The sequence below is a fragment of the Megalops cyprinoides genome, chromosome 14, assembly GCF_013368585.1.
Source record: "Megalops cyprinoides isolate fMegCyp1 chromosome 14, fMegCyp1.pri, whole genome shotgun sequence".
NCBI lineage: Eukaryota > Metazoa > Chordata > Actinopteri > Elopiformes > Megalopidae > Megalops > Megalops cyprinoides.
In genome coordinates, this window is record NC_050596.1 from 17296044 (window position 1) to 17315102 (window position 19059).

A 19059-nucleotide genomic window follows, 5' to 3' on the forward strand; every position below is an offset into this window, starting at 1 on the left:
CTTAATCACCCATGTTTGGCTAATTATTCTTGCTGCGATGGTACGGCTGCCTACAAGGCACAGGAGAGGTGTGGTGGTCGCACCTCTCCTCGTCACGCCCGATCCCCATGTGAGCCCCGCGCAGGGGTCTGCCCTCACTTGACCGCACTGTTATCAGCACCTCCATCCCTCTTTCCGGGCCATGCCTGGCACTATGCGTTTTGGCAGGGGAATGTGCAGAGAGAAGGACAGTCAGAGCTCAGCCCGCGGAGGCATCTGTTTGCCCTCCGCCTCCCTGTTTGTCTGCTCGGCCCATCTGATAAACGCTTCCAGTCAGCGTGTGGCTCTGCTGACTGCAGCCGGGAAAGATTGTCATCTTCGCTGATGCGTGCTGCCGGTAATTCCATTTGGTCTCACCGCGTCTCTCAGTGTCTCTCGGTTTTCCTGCCCACTTTGGACAATCTTTGACTTCCTAGAGGGCAAACCTCTGCTCAACTGCCCAGAGCCAGTTTGTTATGGACGTACTTCATGTTCTGTGGATTAGTGGTCATCTTTTTTAAGGTCAATGAATAATGCTCTATGTAGCTATGAATGAGTTTCCTGGCACTTAGGAAAGCTTCTTTCCAGAAAGTTTACTCTTGCACACTTCTTTCACCTGAGCACTTGTTGCACTTTTACGTAAGCTGATGAAATGAAATATTTTTGATGGACCTTGGTGTCTGATTTTTTGTTCTTGTAGTGTGAAGACAGCATTTCTTTTCTACTCTCTTGATTATTTGGCGAGATGCACGTGCGGAAACTTCATTTGTATTTCTTTGACTGAGCATAGACACTTTCCTTTCAAGAGAAAACAAATAATAGATGGATGAATGGGTGGAAGGGTCATTTCTTGTGAATGTACGTTTTTGTAATTAGTAAGGCTGAGTTGAAATATTGGATGTGAGAACGAAAATATGCTTTGCTGTGAATGTTTTTCTTCATTCAGAAATTCTGCAATTTTACCTGAAAAATACAGTGCCACAAGTCCAGACCCTTTCTCTCTACTGACCGCCCCTGCCCCGTGTCCTAATGGAAACTATTAAGACCCAGTGTAAACAAATGTAAGTGTTCTTCAAAGACTAAGCCACCAAGAAAATTGAAAGGGTAATGGAAAAAGACTGGAGAAGTCATTGCTTACCATCTGTAAGTGCGAGTCTTCAAAGAAAGCGCACGACATTCTAGTTAAATGCAAGGCATGCAGATGACCCAAATAGCTTTTCATTTAACTTAACTTTATATATATATATATATATATATATGTATGTATGTATGTATGTATGTATGTTCAAAGAATGAGCAAAAAGGAGGCAAATGTGACAAATGATTGCCTTGGAAAGCTTTGATCATTTTTGAGGATTCATACAAGATGATACCATTGCATCTCAAAAGGATGTGATATCATGATTGAACAATACAACAACTAGTAACAACTTACAGAAGAATGTACCATGTCAAATATGGAAGGTGCTAAAGGTTCTCAGCCAGTGTGTTTGGCAAGCTATATATTTTTTTTTAATTCATTGCAGTGGTTTTTGACCTCAGGTGCTGAACTGTTTCTTAACCTGAAATTTAATACAATAACTACTGAATATCTATAATTGCTGTATATTACAAATAAGAGAGGAAATAGCATCTGGAAGCTGAACTGCAGTTTGGAATTAAAAGCCTGAAGCCAAATCCATGAACCAAACTCTCATGCTTTAGGAACTGAGGACAGGAAAATTAAAGTATGGTGCAGAGGCTATTAAATGGGTAACAGAGGCTATTAAAATAATGTATGTGTTTCTCAGGTTATGTTGGCAGCACCAATGACTGTCTGGAGTCAAAAGCAATAAACGTGCATGGTAAATATTCGGAAGGAAAAGCTCAGATCCAAAATGATGATTTTTTAATGGTGGGAGGAGAATATTTTCACAATTTTTTTTTTTTCACTCATATTGTCAAACCATACTATGCAGTGGGTTTGCATCTGTCTGACCAGGAGTGTCAGTGAGCATCGCAGAACATGTTGTAAATAAATGCAGTGCATTTCAGTTATACAAACCAGAATTAGCTGGCTGTGCCTCCATTTTCTTAAATTTACATTGTAGTCATATATTATTATAATTACTGCAAACCATACATTGCTCCAGTGAATGCTCTTTTTTTCTTCTTTCTTCCTTGCTTAAAAATGTTTAGTTACATTTGTCATCTGGTCAAGTGCGATTGAGGGAATGTGTCATGCTGTGTGTTTGTAATGGCAGCAGAGTATAAATACGGATTATTTTGATTGCAGAGATGTCAGTTCTTGATTCAACACAACTCAGCCTGCCAAGTTTTTAATTGAATGTATTGCTAGCTTTGTCTTCTTGTTTCACACCGTTGGCTCACTCACCTAAGAGCAGATTTGTGACTCATTTCCTCACATTACTTGACACTGGGATCCCAGACGTTTGCTTTGCCAGTGTCACCTTTCTCCACCTTGGAATGGGGCACAATAGCGCTACTTTCATGTCCTGGAGCCTTTAGAATGTCCTGCTGCGACTCAAGACAAGGCCTGCTGAAAGGATTGAATGCTTTTTTATCCTTATATTTGCCGGGGCTGAGACGATCAATAGCGCCATCTTATCTGGAGTAATGGGTTCCATATGAAAACAAATTGATTACACATCGTTTTAGAGATGAAAATATTAAATCGGTGAATCTCTTTTTCTCTCTCTCTATCGATTCATGCCATCCTTCATGTACAGTAATTCAGACAATGGGAAGTGTAAAAGTTTCAGATATAGTGTACCTTTTGTCCTTGCTCCATGCAGTAGCTTTGCAGTTATATATTATTTCCATTAAATGCATTAGGGTGTGGGACAACAGTTTTGTGTCATGTTTTGTGTCTTCCATGATGCATTTAACAATATAAATAGGTTTCTGTGAAAGTCATCTGGGGAAAAGAAGAGGTATAAGAAAGTATTACAATATGATACAGTGTAACCCCCTTGATGTTTACTCTGCTATGCCAAACATGTGCTATTAAGTGGGATGTGATTTTAACAGGGTTCCAGTAATATCCCATGGCGCTGCCACGTGGGAGAACAAAGAAGCTGTTTAAATTATGGCCATTCATGCATTTTACAATTGAATAACAAAAACTATTTAAATGGCAAATTGTGCGTTTTATTGCTGTACTGTACATCTGTGAAGATTTTGTATTGTAATTTATTGCTCAAGTCCATTATTTTCAATAATTAAATAATTTGCTCACTCATAATGCCACTATTGATTATTAAAATACATTGTAATACTCTAGAGGTATGTCTACCACTATACAGGTATTCTTAGAATTACATTAACTTTTCTCAATTTAGTAAGCAATATTATCAAATAAATAGGGTATACAGTGTTATTGCTTATTGACTGCAAAGGTAACCTATGAGAAACAGACCGGCACCCTTTAAAACAATAGAAGCACTATTTAGGCTTTACAGTAATTTTACAAAGCATAAAAAGTAATTTTAGATCTTTATAGCTCATTGAAACATTCCGACATTTTTAAGACAATTGAAGCAATTGAATTGGCTAGGCAATATACATTCAATACTTTTAAATGGTATCTTCTCAGGGGGAAAATTTGGAAAGAAGTTGAAGCTATTTGACTAAAATGTGATCTACATTTTTTTCTGTTTATCTTATCACACTGTTTTGTCCACATTGGCTCTTGGGGCTTAACCTGAAGACTACTAAATCCTACAAAATAGCCATAACTGGTAGTATTTTACACAGCTAATGCTATCTCAGAAGCTCTAAATTCAAAGTGAACATTAGCTGTACTTTGACCTTGTTCTGACTGCTAATATTAAATTAGTTAATTTAACAAAAAAGTTACATTAATTGCATTTTGCTGCTGACAAGGTTTATCTGTTATTGAAAATATTAGAAAAACAGCAAGTGTTCTAAATCAGTGTTTCTCAACCCTCTCCTAGAGGACCCCTCTGCTCTACATGTTTTAGATCTCTCCCTGCTCCAACACAGCTGATTCAAATGATCAACTCATTACCAACTCCTGAAGCTGCTTAATAACAAACTGATCATTTGAATTGATTGAGAAACACTGTTATGAATCATACACACTGTGTGAAATGTGTTATATTGTTGCAGCCTGGCAGGTACTGTTGAGTGCTATAAAATATATATATATATATATATATAACTGACATTCAGCGAGCTTTGGATTCTGCTTTTTAAGCTACAGCTGCAGTGTTCAAGTGACTTTGATAATTAAGTATTTAACAGCAGTGTCATTTGTGGTGCCATTTATAAATTATCAATGTGCTGTGAAAATTAATATCTTAGTAACATTTGATATTTTCCAAATGTGAACTATGTGTGATATTACAGAACCTCATCAATAATGCTGTGAAATCAATCCTTATCAAGCTTGCACTGTAAACACAGAACTGGTAACAAAGGGGGGGGGGGGGGGTCTATGGAATACATGAGGGGAGTGTTGTATACTGTGCCTGCATTAGCAGGGTTGTGTGAGCTTAAATGTGCAAATATGACATTGAACCAACATTGTGTTAGCAGTGTTTGAATAACTACCTTAATTAATTTCTTAATGACTAGCTATTCAAAACAAATAGTCAAGTTTAATAATTAGCAAGGATGGGATAAATGATTCAGATACTTTATGGGTTACAGAGGCACTTTCATTTCACAGATTGTGTGTTGACGTAGCAGTGGATCCAGTGCTTTATCATAGAAGAGACAAAGGCAATGTACTTTGTCTTCAACTTTGAATAACAAATTAAAGGCGGTTTTCCGTTTTTTTGTACATTTAACACATTAATATCAGTGCCCTCTGTTAGGGTGTGAATAAATACATAATAAAGTAAATAAATAAACAAGTTTTGCATACAGGTAGAAGTTCAATTAAATCTGGTCAGTTAAATAAAGTGAGGGTACTGAACATCTAGATCTGAGAAAAGAATTTCAAACATATAGATGCAATGTTTTTGATGTTACATTCCTTACTGGTTCTCATATGAACAGAAGTGATCCCTCTGACCTGTTGAAGAATGTGTGGGTGTGTTGTAGGATCCCATGCACTAAATTATTATAGCCGAAGTCGTGGACACAATCAGTGGGGTATGCTTAGGCATTACATTATAAAAATAGGCCAGAACCCTGTTTGAAGTGGAATTCTACTCAGCACATACATGGACTTGTGCATCTTGGCCTTAAAACTTTGTGTAAAAGAAAGCTATATAAAACCACAAACACTGAGTAATTGAGCTCAGGCTGAATTTGGAAACAGTAATATAAAAACAATTAGGCTGGACTTTCCCCCCTATCCCCATGGGCAATCTTTAAAGATTTTCCCCCCTCTGGCACAGTCTTGCAGTGCTATTTACTTTACAGCCCTAATTTAACATGATTCATGAGCGTAGAGAAGTGATCTACATTCCTCAGATCTTTATTTCTTTTCATACAGTACTGTTAAGATTGACTTTTCTCTAGAACTGTTTGTGTTACATCCTGCCACATAAATCCACTTAATTGCTCTGGATTGAATATTGCATTCATATAAATATTTAAAATACCAGTTAGATCGGTTTAAAATGAAAACAAAACTTGGAGAATCTTTTTTTTCTCTGCGTTCTGTGTTATTTTTCCATCCATCTGAATTTTTGTGTGGTACAGTAATGATCCGATGTAATAAAAGGCATTTCGGTGAGGTGTGCTCCTGAGAGGCTTCTGGGGTCAAGACTCTGGGTGCTGCTGAATGGCTGTCCTTGGAGAACCTAAAAGAGCGCTGATCTTGGCCTACGCGCACCCTCGCGGATGGTAGAGTGTCGTGAGTGGTTTTTTTCCCGCTCTCTGGACCGCAGCTTTACCCTCAGGTTCCCTCCAGACAGACGGTCATGCATTAGCCTGCAGCATCCCCTCGGATGGCGCGGGATATCTCTCTCGCTTGACAGCACCAATTCGTCAGTCCCCTGCTCACCAACGAGAGCCCCAGCGCTGACTTTGCATTTTAGTGATTTGAGAGGGCAGGGAAAGCAGTTTGTTTCACATTGAATTAAAATAAATGGCCATTGTCACAAGAAGTAAGCAAAGGGCATACCAAGTAATTCTTTCATATTGAAAGGATCATTGTACACTTGTACATTACTGATTCTAGATACATTATGAGCACTTTGATAAGCTTTTAAATTGTGACAGTTATGGTACCAAAGGGGGCTGAGGGAATATGATCTATTTAGATTGTGCTGCCATTCAGCAAAAAGTGTTTCCTGTTTTCATCTGGAAAAGTTCAATTTACATGTAAATAAGAGATTTACATAGAAGTGTGAAGTAGATGAAAAGTACAAAGAGATGAATTGATTAGACTAAAAAAGGGAATGCCATCACAGCAATGCAGACAAAAGATCTTGACATATGGGCTTTAGTAAATGGCCATTTTTCTTCCTCAAATAGACCCTCAGGTTTGCAATTTTTCAAAGGTCATTAGTGGAATTTAATAATAACATACCTTATGCCATCCCCACACATGGTCCAGGTTGTCCATTATTATGATGTAAATAAAACTAGCCTTTCTTCTATGATTACCCTTTCATTTGTCATCACAGAAATGTGTGTACTGCACCTCAATGTTTTGTTTAGAAGAGGGTTATACAGGATTAATATTAATGATATGCTAAGTCTAACTGATGAGACATTGCCATATGGTTTTGTCGATATACAGAAATGAATGGAGAGTGTCCAGTGTAAGATCTCAAGTTGAGCTAATGTTTTAATTACCCTCAAGTAATGGCTAGTTTGCCTCCCTCAGAATAATCAGAATTATTCTTTGATGATGCATTGTACAGCGCTGAATCCATGAAGATTTTCCTTTTTTTCAAATTTGCTTCAATTTTACGTACACAGTAGTTAGTGCTTTGTTAACAAGCATGTGGATGCTTAAATTCGATATCTTATCCAGATACAAATTAAAATCCTGGAAGAAATCTTGGTAAGAAAATCATCCATTTTAATAATGTACCTATTTTATCTCCCAAGGCCTACTTCACCTTCTCACACTATGATGAACAAGGTGTTTTCTTCAGGTTTCACAATCAATTAAGAAAAGAATTTGTAGCTCATGAGCCTTGTCAACTCTGATGATAGTGATATGCTAAAAGGGTTCATTTATTTATTTATTTATCATGGCAGGGGCAGCAGTGCCTCACAAGAATTAATTATTGGAAAATCATTGTGGGACATGCTTTTTGCTTTTGTCCATACATTTTTTCATTTTAAAAGCAATCACTTTTATCTTTATAATGAACACAATCAGATTTGGTAAGCCTTAAGTATATAGCTCCACAAGCAGTAAGGATGTTTTTACAATCATTTATATATAATATACACATCTATATTTCATTTATTGCTTAAAAACATTTAAGAGTTTCAAATTAAATGACAATAGTTTATTCAACATAATCATACCTCTATACAAATAAAAATTAATATTAGACTCTCCATTGGTGTATGTATGCATATCAATGGACGTCTAAAGGAACAGAAGACGTTTATAAGATGTCAGGCCTTTTGCTCCTTTCGCATCTGTAATCCATTATTAAGCCTGAAGATTTTAAATTCCAGGGTTGATGTGAAGCTGCTTTCAGCAGGAGCTTTAGACCCTGCCTGATAGACAATGTAGCAGATTACAGTAGGTCTTCTTTTTTTCTTTACTCACCGAGTGCTAGGAGATGACAAGGATATGCTGGTACATTTTAGAGCTTCACCTCAGATCTCCCCAAATGAAAGTAAAAATCCAAGATAATATGGTATAAAGAGGAAAGACAGCTTGGCAGCTGTGTGCGGGGAGTTGTCCTTTGAGTTCCTTGTCCCCTCTAGCGAGTCACCTGTGCCACTACGCCTGAGGTGAGACCTGAGGCTTGTCTGCTCTGGCCACTCACGCACCTCTCTGATGGGCCAGGGCCCTGGACACTGTCATCTGTGTGATGCGTGGGTTCGGGTCCCTCTCTGTGGAGTCTGTGTTGAGTGCTTCTCTCTCACTGTTGTGACAGATGCCATGCTACTGGTGGCAGAGAGGCTAGAGGGACCCTTCAACATTGAGGCAGTAATGGAGCCCATCGATGTCAAGATCTCGGAAGCCATTATGAACATGCAAGACAACAGTGTACAGGTCTCAGCCAAGGTGAGTTTTGCAACCATGTTGTTTCCCTTTTATTTCAAAATATGTTGACGTATGCTGCCAATATTATCACTTATTTGCTTCTTACTAGCTGTTGGATAGAAGCTAGATGGAACAAAATGCAGGCTACTGCATATTTTCTAGTTAGGTATTTTATATTAGAAGTATGAAGGATCCTATAATAGTTTTTTTTTTTTTCCATCATACTCCTTTAGCTACCAGCTAACTACAGCTGTCATGCTCACTAATGAAGGAAGGAAAGTTTTGAAGCCACAGATATAATATATAAGCAACTCAGTTCCTGCCAATTCCCACTTCCTCGGAATGACATTAGAAAAGGGAAATAAATATTTGTCATACTGCATATACTTTTTTTTTTTCACAGGAATCTCAATCACAAAAGCTGTGCACATTTTATATATCCTAAAGGAGGAATAATCTGATCACTTAAGTCAGTGGAAATGTCAGAAAGATCATCTATCTATCAGTATTGGTTAGATGAGACAGCACACTCACCCCATTAGAAAGTTATACTATACTCTATACTTTTCGGCAGATAGTAAAGGAAGGATGTATGGATGACATCAGAATGAAATCAGTATATCAAAATAGCAGACACCCGTATGCAGGGTGATTTGTAGGACTCAGGTGCACAATGGTCCAGTGCATGCTGGCATAAGATTACAAGAGATGTGCACCATGCATTTTTGATATTCTTTCAGGCATTGTTTGAAATCAGTCCCAGGGGGCAGCAGCAACTTGTTCTGCTGAAGGTCTGCCTGGTGGAAATCACTTGGCTGTCTCTGAGATGTGCTTTAAAATAGCAGCAAGAGTCTTTTTTTCCGCTTGTGTAATGCCACTGTGTATGTAAACACACTGCGCCCAGTTCTAGCCCTTTGTATTTAAATTATACGTTTGTTTTTGGTCAGATAATCTCAGTGTCGAGTTAACTGTGCGTAATGCATTCCCTGATTTACTACATTTTTTTCGGTGCCTACAAGCTGTAGTTACAGCAGGAAGAAAAATTTAAAGCGGTTGCTGATTTTAGTGGAGACTTCAAAAATTCCTCGGCCTACACTGTCTGGGAGGTTTTGCCAAGGTCAGGGTCATAACTGATGGTTCATTCCACATGAAAGGGAGGATGTGCAGTCATTCTGCTTATGTGTGCACCTGGGCCACTCTTCCTGGACTCTAGTGCGCCAGAGCATTAATGCAGAGCATTAATAAAGAGAGTTAATCATTGCATATCCCTAACAAGCAGCCATTGACTTGTTTGGGTTCTCTGGGGCTGTTGTGTTTCTCCTTTTTGATAACCGAAGAGCACAGACGCTTAGTTAGCATCATATGTTATTGAAAAGGAATTATTTTGTTTGATGTTGCCCATCTTCACAAGGACACAGACCATTTTCCATTAGAAAAAGAAAAACAGAATTTTTGAGTTTAGTACTGAATAAGCAAAGGTCAAGGCACCATGCAGCAGGACAAGTTTTTAAATTTTATCACAATGTCATTGAAGGAATTAATGTAGTGATCTATAAATTAAACAAGAATAATGAAAGTTAAACCATGGCGAGCCAATCTCATAGCCACTTCAAAGCATATTACAGGTGACTGGGACTGGTGCTTAAAACCATGGTCCTCCCAAAATTTTCATCCAACTCTCTAATAACTTGTTTAAGACCTTGATGTAGAAATACACCACCCTAACCCATGAGACCTTCTCTCATGTGACATTTTCTCAAAACATCTGCTGCGGCTCTTGTGTTAATTTAGTAAAAAAAAAAATACAATGTGAAAATTGGTTGATGGTTTCTGTCAGGAATTCGAAGTGGTAAAATCATCCTGTGCACATGCTACATGGTAAGATATATATATATATATATAAGAGTTATGACTGCAGCCGTTATGACTGCTTCTTATAATCCAAAGCACTTGGCCTCCATGTGGGGCAAGCAATCAACAGAGACAACAGTCAAATGTCACCACATCATTAGATAATGCCAGCAGAGGAAAAGTAGCATATAAAGGACTTAAACTAACATTTTAATTAAAATACTACAGAGGTGAAATCTCTGTGATTTCACATGACACATTGTGTTCAGAAAACAAAACTTCTGTCATTCAAGTTCAGTACCCTTGAAACTGGAATATTGCCAGTGTGGTGCATTGTTTACTTCCTTTTTCATTTATTTTTCATTATGACACAAGCAAGGCGAGTAAGCATTCCCAATTGATACATACAACTCAGTGAATGGTGTATGAATGAATTGGAACAACATTAAAAGTAACAGTCCAGAGGGTGTTTGTGCTGCACTGTATCCTCAGGCAATGTAACACACTTGAATTCATCAGCCTAGTACCTTGAAAAGTTTGTTTTCCTATATGTCTTTTTTTTTAAATCAAGGCTCAGAGAAGATTTATGGGGAGTGAAATTGAGGTATCTTGTCACTGCAATTATCTGCAGTTACTGATAAGGATGCATGCGGCATTCACAGTTTTTGTATATCATGTTTCAAAACCCCACATTGCAGGAAATCGATGATTGATCTTATCTTCTACTGTTTAAAGAGTTTCCTGCACAAATTATAACACTGGTAGTGCTGCATGCCACGTGCTCAACACGTTAAATAATCTTTTGAAATCAAGTACTTCACGTCAGCACGACTGTAGATCAGAGGAGGGAGGGCATTGGATCCACACCCTTTAAAGTTACACACTGCAGTGTATGTGACAGTAATATTTCCTGTCCAAGTGTTATTTCTGTGAAAGGCTAACTGAACCTCACTGATGGCACTGAGGTTTCAATAACACTTCAAAATGGACTGTTTTAATGAGTCTTTTACGACCTTGCTTTTCAGAGGGGGAATTCCCCATTTCTACTTTAAGTCCATCAAAAGATACTGTGCTAGTATTGAATTTGAAATTGCAGAATAGAAAGGATGAAAACAGTATTTCAGTTACATATGCAAATGAATATAGAGATGGATGAATAAATAAGAAAAACACATTGCTTTTCATAAACATATTTCTTGCATTCTCGCTGCACACTCAATGATGTATTGTATACATGATTAGAATTCCCCTTGCTGTCATTCAGATATCCTTATCTAATCATTCAGTCCATTGTTTTGATAGATTACTGACATTAAGATACAGATATTCTCGCTGTCTGTTGTTTCATTTTGAATAAACATACTTTCTGCAGACCAGTAATCTTTTTCTGATTTGAAAAAAATAAATGCACAATAGTATCTGTGTGAAAGACAGAAGCTTACTCCCATGTATAGTTAGAATATTTTCCCTTGAGGTCTGTTGCAGCAAGATCAATACAAAATAAAAAAAGAAACATGGAAAAAAGCATGACTTTGTTGACTGTTTCTTTTTAATCCTGTGAAGTATATGTAATGAACACTCTCTGGCTGTTCCCTCTCTCTGGCCCCAGGAGTCTCGCAGTTCCTTTCTGATGACAGGTTTGCACTGTTAATTCTAGCTCTCACTGCAGCCCAGCAATTGGTCGCATATCTTTTCTTAATCGTAGGTTTTTCAAGGATGCGGTCAGCCGAAGCCGTCTGGAATGGGCCGGACCGCCCGCGGCATCTCGGACGTGTTCAACGCCCGCTTCCGACCATACAGCCCGGAGGAACGGCCCACCACAGCGGCGGGCACAAGCCTGGACAGACTGGTAAGGGAAATGGGGTGCTTGCAACGAGGGTGGAGGGTTACACCAGCGAGTGAGTGACCTGAACCTCGGTGTAAACATTGTTAGTCACCGAGACGTTTCGCATGGGTTGACACTGTTGATTAAAGTGTGTGATTTGCTGTGGTAGCCATCCAGAGCAGGGAATTAATCCTTTGTGCCCATCTCCCGGTCACGCTTCGCTATTGAGTTGCCTGTCGTCATCCATGCCGTGTGAGAGGGAGGGAGGGCTGTGCACTTCTAATATGCCCTCCACAGTTCAGACGGTTTCCCTAGATCTCTGCTGCCCAAAATGTAAAGATATTACATGTAGTTTCTCAGCTGTAAACATCCTTTTATAACCTAGTCAAACATAAATCCATTTTTGGTTTAATCACCAAAACTCTTTACACAAACAATTATGGCAATTATAGTGGTGATAGCTTAAGTTCGCACTTAAGTTCGCATACTTAAGATCATATGCTTAAGGATGCAGGAGGCTGAGGTATTGATAAACAGTGAGATATGCTGGCACTTAAAGAATTGTATAGGGGTGATTGCTGAGCAGCATAAGTTTTTCAAATCCAATAGCTGTTTTATGTAATAGCAGGTAACTTATATTTATTAAAATTTACCATTGTATATATACACATATATAATTGATTTAATTAAAATAATTGAACAAGATATACATAGATATAAATCAGGCTATTCTCTAGGTATAATTAATTCTTTCTCTACTGTGCTACTGCATCAGCCTTGTCAATGAAACCAATGTCTTTTCTGTTTTAATGCTGCTTCCCAGAGGATTGTATGGAGGACAATGCAACACAGCGTAAGCCTGGCATTCCTACTCTTAACCTCTCACCCATTTCTTTTCATGGTTTCCCCATCCCACTCCACATCCTTGCCCAGTGGCTTTCCATTGCTGTCTCAAAGTAATGTGGAATTGATTTGGTAAAACTGTCGTCGTGTTTGGTGCAGCATCGCATGTGGCATCTGAAAGGGATTTAGTGTGGTCGCCTTTTTACTCCAGGGCCTTGTTTTTGAAATAGCATTAATGGCTGTAATGTATAAAAATGAGCTGATGGCGAAGGAGAGCCCAAACCACACTGACACCTCAGGAATATATGAATATCATTTAGATAAGGTTATGTGTCCTGCAGGTGTGATGTATTTTTAGCAGAGCAGAGTTTGCTCCTTTGGCTCTCCCTAAGTCTCCATTATATGCTTGTTAGTTTTAATAAGATAATTCATCGCTGAAGACAAAGGTAGTCAGTGGTAGGCAGCCAAAAAAACATCAGTATAAAAACTGCAACTTCAGTCAGAGCGACAGAACTGTAATTATAATAAGAAAATATTGCTCCTTGTTCAGCCGGAATCCTGTTATCGCTGTAAGACTGCTGAACATATGGTTCGAAATAAAGAGGATGATAGACCATCTGATTACATTTTGAAATAGCACGTGAGTGTGTGAGGATCAGGGCATGTCTTATGTCCTGAGCTTGGGATATCAATCATATGTGTGATCACATAAGGCAAAGCCTTCATGTACTTATGTATCACATGCACAGTGTATCCATTTAGATTTTGAGATGTTACTGAATCGGCAGTCATACTGTATATCCTTTTCCTACTGGACTGCCAAATCTCTCATAGATAGATGTTTCATGTAGTAATTACTTTTAGATAAATACAGATTGTGTAGAATTACAATTCAGAACAGATACTGTAAGTAAACTGATTTTCAGTTAAAACCATCATATATCTGATGTAGTGACATTTTTGGTACGATTAAAAAAGATGCACATACAAAAAATAATATGTCCATACATGAAAAATAATGCAGGTGATCTTTCAATTAAAAAAAAAATCCACATTTCAGTTATTAGCAGCATGCCATTCTATTTTGATAAGTCTTTGCTTCAAAAAAGCAGGAACACGATGACTTTGTTTTCCCCCAGTTCATTTTCCTCTCAAGGTTTGCATCTTGTTAATTTGAATAATTGCTGTTTAATATGGGGGTACAGGGGGGAACATCGCTGTTGGCCACTGCCTAGTTAATCACTCTGTCTATTTGTATTTCCTTAGCTAATGCTGATTTTTTGTGGGAATATTGTTCATATGGTGGCTGGTGCCTCTAGTTTGCCGTTCTTTTGAAGCGCCTGTCTGATTTATTTCATTAGCTAGTAAAATGGGTCAGCTCTGTGTGGTGCGGCTGCTGGTAGTTGCCAGCCTTCATCTCTGGAGATCCTCCCCATGCTTTTTGGCCATTACCACCCAGACACAACTGAGGCCGGCACATGTAGATGCAGTTAATGGAAGTCAACTCCTCGAGGACCACAGTAGCCAAGTGATTCCCACATCCACGCAGCCCAGCCTGCCCAGATGGCAGTGTGGAATAACGGCCGGCTTCTCTCTGTCATAAACACACATCTAAAAAAGTCACTGGTAAGCCTGCTGGGAGATCATTATGAGTTGGAATAGAATCATGCAGATCTCTGCCAAAAAATGAAAAGGAGGAGGAAGAGGGGTGGGGGTTCAATCACACACTTTGTGGTTTGTCTTTTGCGTACCAACAAACTTAAGTAAGTGTTACTTTTTTGCTGTTTACACAAAATGTTTAACCTAACTCACTAACTAACTAACTACTTTGCCCTGGAAAAAAAAAAGAATCACCTTTGTTCAGATTGGGAGTTCGGGATCTCCTGAAGGGTCTTTGGATGTGGAATCTGGAAAAAATAAAGAAGATTATCCATTTATCCCCACTATAGGCCATAACAAGTGTGCTTAGTCTGCCTGCTACACATTCCTTTATTGGAGGTGTCCAGTCAGGTGCCTCAAAAGCATGGCAAATATAAATTTTACAAGAGCTTTTTGACATGTAACCACTTCTGTGTGCGTAGTTTTCTTTGTGAAAGGAGCTTATCTGCTGGGAAGTCACCTTAAATCTGAGTCAGGGGCGAAAAAATAAGCCTTTTAAAATGCCACAGTATATATATGGAGAAGCATTAAGTCATCCTGGAGACAACAAGCATGGTGCATTTCCTGTGCTTAGCTATTTTCATCATAGTGTACCTGACGGGAGCTGTAAATGTTCTGCACTTTCCTGTGAATCACAACAGAATAAATGAAAAGAGGAAATCACCTGTAGTGTTGTCTTTTGGGAAATCTACGAAGCTTGCAGAGGTACATGCTGTTTTTTGTTTTCATCATTTCATCAGTCGATTTATTCTCCTCAGAAAATCTACAAATATAAGACAATGTGCTGTATATAGTATGCAAAGTATGTGTTATATGTCTTCCTAAAAGGGAATGGCAGTGTCTGTCACTAGTGCATGCATGTGAAAGGATGATTCGTTAGTCTCACTTTCTGCCCCTTGTTCTTTTTGACAGTGTGATGTGAGCATTCTTTTTTGTGTGGATGTATTTTTATTTTTCAGCTCAACATCACTTTCTGTTGAAAATCCACTTTTAATATTTCATTTTAAGCATTCTGTTTACAAGACAGGGCAATTTCTTGTGTTACCATATGCTGTGTGTTTAGTTCAATGAAATGAATGTAATGTAATGTTTGAAAATAGTCAATACAATACTGTGTATATATTTTATGCTGTATTATGAGCCAGATTGTGTGTAATTTCAGAGCAATTAAGAATGCAGTGCTGTTGTAGGAACAATGACAAAAAAGAGACAGATTCAGACCTTACCTGGCAAATTAGAGCAATGGAGCTTTGCTCTTTCTTTCGAAAGAGAATCGCTTGCATGTTGTAACAGAAATACATTTCCTTCAATGCTGATTTCACAAATGTGACCCCTGTTAACACACGCAGCAGAACAGATATTCATTGATGTTAGTTTGACTGCAGAATTTAGCTTTCCATTGCAAGAGACATAAATCTAATAGAGCCGTTCATTCCCCTAGGGAATGGACTAAAATGTACCACTTGACAGGACAGTGAAGTAGACTATCAAAATGGAAATACTTCTGAGACTATGGAAAATTCCCAATGACAATCAATCATTCCATAGCTGGTAAGTGTGTGCCTGATAGAAAAGTTCAATTTATTGTACAACAAATTTCTCTCTTAAATTCCTCTTTTACTGTCCTTGGGCCTGTAGCACGTTTCCATGGTCCTCATTTGTCCACACCCCCCCCCTCCCCCACTGCCCCTTACAAATCCCATTTTGAATGTGACAGCAGCGGAGACTCATCTAACAATCTCATAGGAAGACTGAGGTGAACGCTGTGGTCTCGCTCATGCCTCTCAGCACCTGATCTGATGTGCCGAGCAACAGCAGTTAACCTGTCAGCCTCCTCAGAGTACACAGCTGTCCTTTACACTGAAGGATAACAGGTGGTGTAATGTGGTTGGTGTCTTTCTATCCTTGCTTGAGTGTAATCTGCCACCGAAATATATCAAAAGCATGTTTTGCACCAAGAAAATGTCAATGAACGGCTGGAAATCTGTCACCAAATCATAATAGCCCCTATTATTTTTATTTTTCAAAATTCATCAAGGACATGGTTCCTGTCTAACTTGTAGCTTGAATTGCCTAGACTTGCTCTGTCTTACTGTAGCCCTAGAATATTTTCATGAATAATGTATCCTTCTCTATCATTGATATCATTGTTCTGAGCTTAACGATATTCATTACAAAATGCCAAATGCATTTAAAGGTCAACAGTGGAATATATAGCAATATAGTAATTTAAACATGGCCACAATTGCTTTGAATGTGAAAGGTGCTCTGATTATGAGTACAGTGATCAGATTATGGTTGTGCGTTTGTGCTTGGAATTCAACACGACAGTCCATGTGTTGAGCAAACTGGTGGCCTCCTGGCTGAATCTCATTGCCATGGTCCATCTGCTGTGGCCAAACTGTCTCTTCTCGTCAAGTATGTAAATGTTCCCATCATATACATATACCTATATTGGCCTGTACACCAACACAATTCTTTGTTTCTTTTTTATGGACAATGGGTAGATTGCCTCAACTCCTTTCCACAACTCATTGATTGCTATACTATCTGGGCTGTGTCTGGTCCTATTTAAATTAAAATACCAGTTATGGGGATATTCTTGCTCACTGTCAATATTCTGCTGAAAATACCAAGGAATTTGGTTAGCTTGATTTTCAGATGTACAGTCTTGGCTGTTTTATTGTATGGGATCCCAGAATAAGCCCAGGGTTCCTCTTAGTTTCAGCAAGATCAACCTTGGTTTCAGCTGTAGGTGGATGCGATATACCAAACATGATGTATGAAGTCAAATTATTCAGTAAAAAGCAAAGTTCATCCAAAGACAAATCCCTTTCTAAATAAGCAACAACTGTCTCATTTTTTTTTTTTTTTGGGGGGGGGGGGCGGCATGATATTGCACTTGATTATGCAGTGTGAAAGTGACATTGTGTAATTGAAGCAATCAGGTTTCCATGAGTCATCCAAGCCTCAAAGGTATGAATCACTGTTGCTGTGTCAGTGCCTTACAAAGGCTCTGGCATTGTTTAGGAGGGATTTTATTGTCTTCTTGGTTCAGCTGCACAAAATTGCTGCTCACTTTGAGATGCCAGTAAAACAGTAGTCATTTTGGCTGTAGCAGCTCTACCTCACTCACAGCGCAGTATCCTGCAGCTCTTTGCCTGCATCTCTTGTGTAGCCGCCTGAATTCCCAGTGGAAGCTCTTAGCTTCCAATGCCTCTTATCCCTGCTCACCTTTCTCTTGTTTGTACATAATCTGCTTAATTATTCATGTTTATTTGTGCCCTGTAGGATGTTAGCAAAACGTAGCTTTCCTTTGGTGAGGGTTTAATATCATCACTGGAATAGCCGGGGAACAGACACATTTGATCAGTGGTAGCATCAGCGCGCATTGCTGCCGCCGGAGGTGCGGGGGCCAGAATCGGCTGGCCCACCTCCTGTCACAGAACAGGTCTGCATAATTGCCCGCCTCGACATTGCCATACAACGGCACAGATGTTCTTTGAAGAAGGGAGAATAAAGGGCCACCATTTTCAAAGACTAATGCAGGTGGGAAATGAGTATACTGCAGTGTCTGGCTGCACTGTTTTCCACAGTGGTGTCATTAGAGGGCTGGTCTGTGATGTGCCTTTCACAAAGTATATGCAAGTTCCCATTTGGTAGAATTCATACAATATTTCTGTTCTGGACTCCTTCTGTTCCCTCAACTGATGCCCCCTTAAAGAGACAACTGGATTTGCCAGGCTTAAATAATGTGCCTAAGTGTGTGTTTTTGCCATTCTGAAAATCTTTTGGAAAAATAATAATGGTCAAAAAGGTCCATTTTATGTATGGAACCTCATTCAGAAAAACAGATTTTGTTACATATACGTTCAATGTTTTAAAGGAGAAATCAGATGAATTCAAAGGATGAAACTAAAATATGTAATATAATTGTGTTATATAAATGTGTTTATAAATACATAATTGATCCAATATTTAATTTCACTGTCAGGCGAGTGCAGAATCGAAGCAAAAACTGGCTTTTAAAAGGCTGCCAACTAACTTGCTGGATTGGATTATTTGGATCATCAGTTTATAAATTGCTTCAGGTTACCGCCATTTGATCTGCAGTTATCCATTACCCTGCACTCTTGTGTGCATTTGGATTCCAGCCTCGATCCTCCTTTATAGATGGAAATTAATTGTGCTTCTTGCTGATTACATTTGGGAAGTTGAACTCCTCTGGTTCTGGCGCCTCACATTAAAAGGGCAACTGGATAGCTCTTTTGGCACTATTAAAATGAAGGGGAAAAAAATCAAGCTGCATTCTTTCATTAGAAGTGAGGCTCCATCTCATAAGAGGAACGCCCATTGTTGCATTCGCTGTAAGCCAAATGAGCTGAAGCATTTCAAATATTCTGTTCGTCATAACAATATCTGCCTCAACATTTCAGTGTCAGAACATTGTTTTTATGATTAAAATGCTTTAAATGTCAGGCAGTTACAGTCTGTCAAAGTGGACATTCAGCCATCTGGTCCCTCTGTCATCATGTTTAAGCTTTCCAGTGTGTTTTTATATGTGAATAATGTCCATATAAAGGCATATCTGATCCATTGAACACTTAGATATCACACAGTCTTATTTTCCTCAGGCATGAGGAATATGCCACTTCAGCGCAAGGTTTATGATGTTTTATAGAACAGCCATCAACCATCAAAATGA

General features: G+C 38.8%; 1 protein-coding gene across 1 annotated transcript in view; it reads left to right on the forward strand.

Moving 5' to 3' along the window:
• Nucleotides 1–19059, forward strand: part of LOC118789364 (glypican-6-like) — a 189783-nt gene that overhangs the window by 134755 nt on the left and 35969 nt on the right. The window contains exons 5-6 of the mRNA XM_036545752.1: nucleotides 8067–8197; nucleotides 11733–11876. Of these exons, the coding sequence (XP_036401645.1) occupies nucleotides 8067–8197; nucleotides 11733–11876 (275 nt within the window). The remainder of the gene's footprint in view (nucleotides 1–8066; nucleotides 8198–11732; nucleotides 11877–19059) is intronic.